This window comes from Sabethes cyaneus, chromosome 3, assembly GCF_943734655.1.
Source record: "Sabethes cyaneus chromosome 3, idSabCyanKW18_F2, whole genome shotgun sequence".
Lineage (NCBI taxonomy): Eukaryota > Metazoa > Arthropoda > Insecta > Diptera > Culicidae > Sabethes > Sabethes cyaneus.
In genome coordinates, this window is record NC_071355.1 from 22,874,302 (window position 1) to 22,885,495 (window position 11,194).

The 11,194-nt window shown below is 38.0% G+C and overlaps 1 protein-coding gene across 1 annotated transcript; it reads right to left on the reverse strand.

Annotated features, from left to right (window-relative positions):
• Positions 1 to 8,591: 8,591 nt before the first annotated feature.
• LOC128741528 (antichymotrypsin-2-like) lies at positions 8,592 to 9,790 on the reverse strand. The gene is made up of 3 exons (XM_053837407.1): positions 9,519 to 9,790; positions 9,033 to 9,460; positions 8,592 to 8,961 (listed from the first exon to the last, which is right to left on the reverse strand). The coding sequence occupies exons 1-3, from the start codon at positions 9,637 to 9,639 to the stop codon at positions 8,683 to 8,685; spliced, it is 828 nt and encodes a 275-aa protein (XP_053693382.1). The 5' UTR covers positions 9,640 to 9,790; the 3' UTR covers positions 8,592 to 8,682.
• Between the last annotated feature and the right edge of the window lie 1,404 nt (positions 9,791 to 11,194).

An 11,194-nucleotide genomic window follows, 5' to 3' on the forward strand; every position in this document is an offset into this window, starting at 1 on the left:
TTTATTTGAAGATATATTTTGTATTTTTTGGATACCGGAATAGTGATTATTATGCTGGTGGCAGGTGGGTGCGTTAAACCCCCCTTTAGAAAATAGTTCCTTGCTGGCGGTACCTACCGGGAACCAACAGAATATCGTAGAACGGATTTCAAGGATAATTTTTAAGCTTTAGGTCAATACTTAAATTGTTACGTTTTTTGAAAAATTTTTGAAAATTCGAAAAATTACCATAACGGCAGCAATTTTTCCAAAGGAAGGTTTTTTCATCAAAAAGCGCCAGTTAGGAACTCATAAAAAATTTAAAAATTGAGACATTAACAAACGGCTACGTAACAATTGAGATAATTCATTTTTTTACACGCTGAAAAAAATGTCAGCCAAATCGGTCCACTAGATTCTGAGATAGACGTTCCGTCTGCTAAAGAAACATGGTTTTGGGGAAAACGCGTTCAAAGTTTCGTACAGCAATGGACTTCCCATGAAGTGACTCCACAATATTTACCGTAAGTTTATAATGAGATCAGATATCAAAAAATCCCTTTGGCATACGATTTTTGAAGGTACAAGCGTCTCGAAAATGCAAAAAAATAAAATTCGATTTTTCCGACTTTCCAGTGTGGAGTCCCCCCTTAAAAGAACCGAATTCGATTGAGACAAAAATCAATCAAACAATATATTAGTGAAGTTTGGTACCGCTTTTGTGGTTTCAGCTACGCTTTTTACGCTTTAGCACATTATTTACTTGATTTATGCAGCTCAAAGACGGAATACAAATTAAAATTAGTTCCAAAGAAGAAATAAAACAATTGCAATTGAAATTGCGAGATTGAGCAAAATATTTTATCCAAACAACTGTTTATTTTCCATCAGGATGTATGTTATTTGACTTAATTTTAACTAACCGAAATGTCAACGGCAGCTTTTAAACAATCAGAAACTCACCTTTTAGACAGCCCGATCGACCCAACTCAACACTACTCTACCGGATAAATTTTATTATACAAATACATGATAAAGAAACAAAAACGATTTTTGATTGACGTTTAGTGCCTGTTCCCAAACACTTCCCCGATTCTTTACTAACACTTTTGTTGCTCGAGAATAATCATTCATAAAAACTTGGCAAACAAAGCACGGTCTAATTAACTACAACCAAACCTACCTTAGCAGTGTAAACAGTTCCAGAAAATGTTCGCTGATCTCACGAATCCCATGGAAAGAAATCGATTCGGATCTTACGAATAACTGCAGGTACTTTCCACTTTCTTGGAACACATATCTTTGGCACAGAATGGCACCAGTATCTTCCGCAATTTGTTTACCGTACAGCAGCAGACAGCAGCGGGTATCAACACTCTTCACCCGTGCGAGCCCTATTGTTTGGTTCACCACAAATATCAGCGAGACAATGAACAAAAAGCAAAAAGCTCAGCAAATATTAGACACTGTGTGTGGGCGCAATTTTATCTTCACTAATGCAGCTCACTTTTTTAAGCATGACAAATTTTCATCGCTGTCGTTCACCTGAGCCACTTGAACAATACTTTTGTTCTTCTTGATTCACGTAGGGTTTTGCTTTTCTCCGAAGTCGTAAACATTAACAACACTTGAAACAAACAATAACATCAATTACAATCACCATTGCAGAAATAATCCGCTACTTTTCGCGTGTAGGTACAATTGCGATTTTCCAGCTCAATAACTGCTTCTGCAGCATCACATTTCGCGGCACAGTCTAACAGGCGCACAAATTTCCCGCGGCGGCTACACACTCACCCTCAGCGACAACGACAGGAAAAACAGACGTCTGCACCCGGCAACCGTCGGCGTCGTAATGAAAGTGAAAACTACAGCAGCATATCGTCGCGACGCTTAGCGGTGTCTGCAGGCCGTTGTGCTGTACCTTCACTGTACACGCCGAGAAGAAATGATGACGATGATGATGATGGTGGTAAATGATGCGAAATTGTGAGTTCCCCGTTAACTCAGGGTGGCAGCGCAGCAATATTTGGGGGTGTGTTCGGTAACTCAGACTGATTACAGCCTCGGAGCTTCGGAGGAACGGGATGAACAAGTAGGAGTAATCCGACTCCGTTGAACTTGGAATTTGATCCACGTGTCGAAAGAAATAATAATCGATGGGTAACTCGAGAGAAAGGCTAGTTGCCTTAACTTCGGTGACGTGATCTGGCCTTACTTTTGCTTATTCGATATGATTTGATTGCCGAACGCTCTCACTGGTCATAATGAGAGTTGGCGTTGTTAAACAGATTGGAATCAGTGTGAACAGTATGATAAATGCTGCAGAGTAAATTCGTATTTACCGAATAGTGAACAAACTTTTCTTTATTATCAAAGTTTTCTTGCTCTGCAGCAAACAAGCTACACGCCACTTCATATTCCTGATTGTTTTCTCTTTCTTCGACTTCAGAAAAAATCAAATAATCCCGGCCTGATCATTTGTTTCTAGTGAGCCTAGACGAACTCGATGTCCTGAAAGTAAACTGTAACGAGCAAGTTCAAATCAGCCCTTTTTTGTAGACCAATTTTATCGATCGGTCACTTCAAACTAATAAAAATCGAATGTTATATCATGGTATAGGGTAACCAACCTATTATGGACCCCCTCAGCAGCTGTACATAATTTGGACACTTCCATTTGATTTTGCTGTAAGTGTCCAAATTATGTACAGTTGCTGAGGGGGTCCAAAATAGGTTGGTTACCCTATTTTCTGTTTCTGAATTAGTTGTATGCATATGTTCTGGTTCATCGTACTTATTAGATAGTGGTAATTCTTTATCTATTTTCATTCACATCGCGTCTGATAACTATGTAGATGTATTAAACATTCGCTTACTGGTGGTCTGTATCAGTGCACTAATAGCATTAACTACTACTTGGAAAGTAACTATTTTTCAAACTATTTTGACCTAGGATTACGTCTTTGTTTACTATACTGGGTAGCACTTTGTGAACTCGAAAATGGAACTGTAACAATTGAATGAAAGATTTCAAACAGCAAAAACTTCTGACATCGGACTATGTCTTACCGCCGGGTGTCATTCCATGATTTAGATTCTTGTTACCGTCACGAAAGTATGAAAGATTTTGAACGCAGATAGCTTTGTCAACTATGAATGGATTTTTATGGCTTAGATACCGATCGACTCATTTGGATGTAGCAATTATGAGATTTCTATTATAACTTTCTTTTTCAATCACTAAACGCTGAATAGTGAAAATTAACGAAAAATCTCCAAGTCAAATGTCTCCATACATTTTTTTCGTAATCGCCTTAAACAGTGTTGCCACATGTACAAAGTACAGATTTTTCCGATTTTTTTGGTACAGATTCTGTACGGTACAGAATGTAAGTAAAGATGAAAAAGATTTTTTTACCTTCCAGTACAGGTGAATACGTGGCAACACTGGCCTTGATCCCAGGCAGGGACGACCACGACAGTTAAATACACCATCTGTTTACTGTGATTTCGATTAGTTTTAGAAAAAAGTCACAAAATCTCCTCGCAAGATGAATTTGATGTCTCTGCTTGGGAAGTACGCTAGAAAATGTAACAAAGCCCCGCGTCCCAAGTAGATTTCTTACGGCCGCGATTAAACCAAGGTAATTTGAACAGGGGCGCCAAAGGGGGCCAAAGGGCTCACCGGGCCTTTCACATTAGAGGCCGCAGTGTTCAATATTCTCATGACAGTAAAATAACAAAAAAAAAATCAGAGGGGTTGTGCACAAGACACGACCGCATAGGTGACGTAGGACTACGTAAGTATCTTTGAAGTGATAGTAGGATGTATCCATGTTGGTAGTAATATGATTCTTCATGTATACAAGCTACATATGTAACGTTTAACTACAAAGTAGTAACATTGTATACATTCAATCCTCAACCGATTTTGGAGTTATATTTATGAATTGATTGAATCTATTTTCTTAAAACGAAACCAAGTCAGTGACTAAACCAATCAGTAAATAAATTTTTATGATCTGTTTCTACGTTGAATAGTGCTTTTCCTCTGGTAATCGGTAGACGGTACGCGCGGGTTTTCAAAAAGTTGAAATTTTGCGCAACTTTTCTGTGGCTTACAAAAGAACACTGATAAAGCATTTACAACCTGCAGACGTTTTGAAAGTCGCAGAAAATGTCGCCCGTGACCAGAAAACTTGTTTCCGTCATTTGTTGGTTGTCCGCAATGGCGAAAATTCAACCTTTCCCTCGTTGCATGTGTTATGGTATTATCTGGGCAAAAAATATAATAAACTCTTCAATCGTTGTGTGGCCCCTAAAATGACCGATTGTTTGATTATCATAACTCCAGCTTGCAAACCAGGCACGTCTTGTTGCAACGGACCAACCGGAAAGCCTCAGCAGCTATGCGATTGGCGATGCCGTTCATGTTTGGTCATGAGACACGATGAAATACCACTCCAAGTGGCCAGCTACAAGTCGCAGAAAATGTCGTCTGTGACCAGGAAACTTATTTCCGTGGAATAATTCTGGTCATTTTGTTGTCGCGAGTTGCATATTTCCTGCCCATTCCAGAACTTCAGCAGTCAGATATTCCATCACGGTAGCGAAACGAGTGCTCCAGCTCCAACACACGCTCAGCATACTTTCCTTTTCTCAGCAGCTGATGATTATGAACACGACCGACCGGGAACTGCAGACGTGCACGAGTCGCGCGTGACTCGTTTGCCCTTGGTGCTTCTTCCTTTCTCGCGTCCAGACAATAAGATGCCAATAAGATGTTGGCAGTAGCTCAGCATTGTAGCATCTGCATGTATATATGTTGCATATAGCATGTATACATGAAGTGTCGAATGATTACAAGCATGGATACATGCTACTATCACTACAAAGAGACTTACATAGTCCTGCGTTACCTAAATATGCGGTCGTGTCTTGTACACAAGCCCTCTGATTTTTTTTACTGATTTTCGACTCAATAACTGCTTCTCTAGAATCACATTTCGCGGCACAGTCTAAAAGTGGCACAGATTTCCCTCGGATACACTTACTCAGCAACCGTCGGCGTCGTAATGTTATAGGGCAATTGTGTATAACGTGCCCCTCCCCTGGCCAATTTGTCCCCCCCCCCCCACATCGTTTTTCCCTAAACAAGCGAAAATAAAATGCAAAACCACCCAGAAACCATAGTATTTGATGGAACCAGCCTACTAATAAGTATGACAGTTGTCACATGCTGTACAAACAATACAAAAAAATGTTTTTGAGCAGCTTATAAGCTATTTCCTTGTCAAAATCTGTAAATAACCGGTTGTTGCGATTCGATTGCGTGAAGTAAGCTTCAAAAAGACGGTATGAAACACTTGATATTTTTTCATATAAGTAAAAGCAGGCCAATATGCCCCACTTGCGGTGGTGCAATTTGCCCCCTTGCAAATGTGGCTACAAACATAGGCAAACAGATCTAAGTTGAAGTCAATTGATATTATTTAATCCAATTAGTATTGTAGACTAACCGTGGTGGGAATAATTTATTACCAACGTCCAAATTCCAGGTAATTCAACTACGCGGTGCAAAATGCCACAGCTGCAGTATAATGTGCCCCACGCAAAAAAGAAAAGGTGCACCAGAAGGCCGAAATTAGGTTTATTTTATATAAAAATACGATAGTTTGAAAACAACGGAAATAGTTTTACTTTCTACAAAATAAAGTTGGTCTGTCACTGGTTGAAATACTCAAATTACGGCATTAGGCATATTGTACTGCAGGTGGAGCATTTTACCCCGCGCGAACGAGAAACACAACATTTAGATGCTTTTGACACATTCCGCGGGCCGGTATATCAATCAGACATTTTATAAAAGTTGCTTTTAGCATAGTTGAATATTTTTCCATGATTGGGCAATGTTTGAACCTTTAAAAACTGCCATAATTGGTATTCTAGCATTTTCGGAAGTTATATAAAACGTGCATCGAAAATAGATGAAATTTACAAGAAATAAATGATTTTACGTGATATTTTTAAAAATGTTGCTACAGTGCGCTAAAACATTTAATAATATCACTTGTTTTCGACCAACATACAAAGAAATATATGCTGAATCCATTCCAAAAATAGTTTGGATGTAATTTTGCAGTTATTTTGTATTTCAAGTGGATTGAATAGGACCATTTTTTTGCGTTGTAACGTCACGAAAAAGGTGTACTTTTTCGCTTTCGCAGAAAAGTACAAATTCGAACAATCTAATAATCCGTATTCTCTTTGTACTCATAATTACCTTTAAAACGGTGCCTAAAGAATGAAGATAAGTTAAGTAGAACCTAAATTACAACTGATTGAAGCTCGCGTTGTAACGTCACGGCGGTCAGCCGGACGGATTCAAAACAAGTGAGACATAAGTAATAGCATCGAAACATAGCATAATAGTTGCTTCAGAAAAGTTTCTTCATTTTAAAAGTACTTTCTAGTGATGAAAAAACATTTGGACATTAGGGTGTCCCTAAGCAGATACAAAAATTATTTTCTCTATTTCAAGTCAGAAATGATTGCTGTCTATAGAAAACTTGTAGAGAAACTAATTTCAACAAATTTCGTTGAATGCTGAAGGTTTCTATTTCTTACATGAAAAAAGTTATAGAGCCAAACTCTTAGGGACACCCTCAAAAATAGTTTTTTTCGATCTATCTCTTTAATAACACTTCGTACGCCTTTTAGATATTCTAAGAAATTGGTAATCGAATTAAATTGCACATTTTTGTCGAAAATAGTAGAGATCTATCTTTTTCCCTTTAGGAGCTATCCCTTGTTTCTTTTATTTCTACATGTTCACCTACGGTTGCCTTCATAATAACTTTTTTTAGATTTTCCACAGTGTTTTACCCTAAGTTGTACATGGTGGAATACAACATAAATTGACTCACAAAAAACAAGTGAGTTTAGTTGCTCATAGCTGCTCTCCCCCGAGATACACCCCCTTGAAGAGTACATGTAAAAATAAAAAGAAACAGTGATAGCTTCTAAAGGGAAAAAGATAGAGGACAAAAATGGGCAATTTAATTAGATCATCAATTTTTTAGAACATTTGCAAGGCAAACGAAGCGTTATTAAAGCGCTAGATAAAAAAACTATTTTGAAGGGTGTCCCTAAGAGTTTTTCTCTATAACTTTTTTCATGTAAGAAATAGAAATCTTCAGTATTCAACAAAGTTTCTTAAAATTAGTTTTACTACAAATTTTCTGTGAATAGCAATCATTCTGACTTAAAATAAAGAAAATATTTTTTGTATCTGCTTGAGGACACCCTAATGTCCGAATATTTTTTCACCACTAGAAAGTGCATTTTAAATGAAGAAAGTTTCCAGAAGCAACTATTATGCTATGTCTTATGGTTTCGATGATATTACTTATGTTTCACTTTCTTAGAATTACTCCCACTACGCGACGTAATTTGTGAACAACCCCAAAATTACGTAGTCAAAATAGTGAAAGACATACTAACAACACGTCTTTGGATTATCTGTTATATACAGAAGGCAGCAACAGCGATAATTGTCGAATATTAACTGAACAGATTTTTCGTGACGTTACAACGGAGCTACGACCCTCTCTGTGTAAAACAAACCGTTGTAAGGTCACGAAAAGTAAAAGCTGTTTAAAAATTAACTTCACTAATTATCGGAATTCTGAAAATGGCAAGTCCCAAGTAACAATTTATTACACTCTTATGATGGTATTTAAGACCAAAATTAGCCTTGAAAACCGCCGTAAGAGAACAATAAAACTCACATTGTTGTTTGGGGTTATTCAGTTTTCATTTCTTATCAAATCATAGAAGAAAGTCTTTAGGTAAAATTTGAAAGAGAGCAGAATTTTCATGTCATTCAACAGAAGAACCAAAAGACGAATTTCTGGCGCGTTGTAACGTCACGCTACATTTTTGCTTTCCAAAACAATCTGGTTAAAGCAAATGCTATTAATTTGTTCACTTTTAATTGGAAATTTTATGCTCTTTCCAAATATATAATAATGTTTGGGTATTTCTCAACAATTTTCCCAGCTGAAGCACAAATAGTGTGCAAAGAAGAGTCAAAACGTTGTAACGTCACGGCGGAATGTGTCTTTTATTGAATAATTCCTAGCAAATTTATTCCACAATACTAAATGAAATAAACAATTGCAATTGGTTTTCAGCTCAAATACCAATATATACTCGTAGTTGTAACGTTAATTTAGGGAAGCGTAACAGAGATATATCCATTTATTCTTAGGGGGGACACATTATACACATTTCTCCTATTGCTGTTATTCCCTTTTATGCGAAAACCTTACCAAAGAAAAATGAAAGCAATAAAGACTCTGTTATCATTTTTGATCGCCGAATCCTTCGGACTTCCACTTCTGTTCTGTGGTTGAACTCCTCAGAAACTAGCAATACTCGAGATTGTCACATAGGTCATCCGAGATACACGATTTATGTTCAGCACGGCTTAATTTGTGGCAATAGGAGGTCTGTTGGGTGTTGGGTCAACTAGTAAATTAATAAACAACCCTTTTTTTCGAAATATAGTGAATCAATTTAGAAATTAATGGCTTTTCTATGCTTTATAATTTTTTATTCCGAGTGAAAGTTTGTCAAATACATATAAGGCCAAAAAAAAACCTTCCCCTTTGAAATCTTAGTTGAAATCAAACGATGTTAGGAAGTGGACGGCAGTCGGATCCTGGCCACAAACAATGGAATTCGGTTGACTTTGTCAACCACGAATACAGCAAATGGTTGATTGCATGTAAAATGTATGTCCGGGAATGGTTTCGCACTTAACGGAAACACCGTGATTTTAGAAACAGCCGTTCCAATTGAACCGTTCTCATCCACACTGAAAGATAGCTCCTGCTTCACATCGTCCACTCTGGTTGGGATTGTGGTCATCCTCGAAGGGTGTGAATCACTCCCGAAAATTCGTTTGACGCTGAGCTGTAAAGAACGGTTATGGTGAGAGGTTACTGGTAGGTATAAGTCCTTGAGGCGTTGGACTACAGTGTTACCATTTTTAGGGGTTCATTCAGTGCCACCGTGCTTTTGATGGAAAACTTGGGCAGCTTCAAGTGAACTTCGTTCGGGTTGTAATTTTGCTCGATTGTGCTGAACATTTTCTGCAAGCTATCCAGGGTTAGCTGCTTCAGCATTTCATCTAGTTGGTGATGTACTGTTGGTAACATCACAATTATTGCTAATTCGTTGCCTTCGTACGGTAATTCAACCCATCGAAGCCCCAATTGTTGGGCTTTATTGAAAATAATATCTCCGTGGTTTAAGTTGTTTGACTGAGCCATCATTTGTACTGCAATCGTGCGTCCTGTTGTAACCTCAAATTGTCCGTTCAAGTCAGTGTCTGTTTCGTTGAATCTATACCGCCAGCTGCCTTTGAAGTACATTGCGTTCAATAGCAGAATTGCCGTGTCCTTAGATAGGTCTTGAAATATGGAAATAATTTTTAAGCTTTATTAAAAAAATGACTTTGTAGCGTTTACCGTCCGATACAATCCCTGAGATGTGGCCACGAGTCTTCTGCTTGGCCCACTGATTAATCTGCCGTATTGCATAATTTGTGTTAAAAAAATCCACGTCTTCAATTGGAAATTGGTGTTTCATATGAGCAGCATTGAACGTCGTAGTTAGCTTTATGTTGATAGATTTAAAAATATAGCTTGCAATATAAAGCTCGTTTTTGTACGGATTATGATTCGCAATTTCCTCTAGATCATTGGTTAACTGCCTGCATTCATTGCTTGACAGCCGTACGACTTCGATGAGTTAGTCGCGTGCAGGCTCTGAACACCCATCGGCTAGTTGAGCCAACAAAATTTGCGCTGACAACGGACTGATGATAAAGTTTTCCGTCGGATATCCAGAGTCGGCCACTCGGGAGATTTCCAGTGCAAACTTCAGAGCTTTACTGTTCACAGTAAACTTCAGAGCTGTACTGTTCACAGTATTCGCTAGAACAAGCGTGATATAAGCTATGAAATATAAAAAATAAATTATTTCGTACACGGTATTGCCAAATGTAGGAAACAATTTTACTATAATTTTTTTGCATCAATTAGGTACTTCCATTCCATTCACAGCTCGATCGATCCTAGATAACTCACCCAAGCCACTATCAAACTGCTGACCGATAAAGCTAGTCAGCCGGTAACACAGGGTTTCCCCATCACGTCCGCTTTGTTCTCAATTTGTTTCGTTCTGGCAGTCGGCGTTCTGCCTTTTCTGTCAAAGTCAATCGTCGCAGTAGGTCTATGAATAATAATTTCGCAGCAGTGCCAGAAAACCGGTCATCCGCGAAATAAACACAGCTGAGACATTGCAAGAGGAATATAAATGTGTCTGTTGAGTGGCTGCTTTTCCCCTTTTTTCCCGAAGAAGCTCTTTCCATCACGTCGCATCACGGTAATGGAAAATCCCTTATCACTAGTTTGGAGATTTCTCCCAAGAACGATGGTTTTTCCAATTCAAGGTCTAGGAAAACTAGGTAGTGCATATTTGCGGATTGAATTATTTTCATACAGCTATCTAGCACCTTGCAATAGCTTTCGACATTTTGAGTGTAGTTTCACTAACTCATTTCTTCTTAATAAAATATCTAAACCTATATTCTTACCACTGAAAATAATTATGCATTTCATTTTTGATATCGAAGCTGATTAGCAATTTTGATTGAAGTTTACATTACTATACTATCGTTTTGGATAAGTACGATCGCGGGACACACTCTCGTAGAACAAACTGAGCTTCAAACTGCTTGCAGGGAGCAATAAATGCATTTCCTAGCGATGTGTTTGCTTAAATTCGATGTTCTACGATTACCTAACTGATTCATTTAAACTATTTGAAAATATCGTCGCTCATGAAATCTTTGGGTTGCTGTTAAATGCATACAATGAAGTTCCCGTTTCTCGAACAAAAAAAAAAAAAAAATAGAATGCTCGCGTAGCTTTTCAAAAGGATCTAAGTATCTAAGAGCCAAGTAAGATGGGTTCGTCTATGACGGGTCTTTGTCTTACTTTCCCGACATAAAGACGTGACAGCATTAGAACCATTTTTGAATCGAAGAATTACATTCAAACTATTACTTAGTCTTAATATTTGTGGATTGCCTCTTCGTTAGAAGCATAAGCGTAAGCATAGAATACCGCCCGTGTGCGGC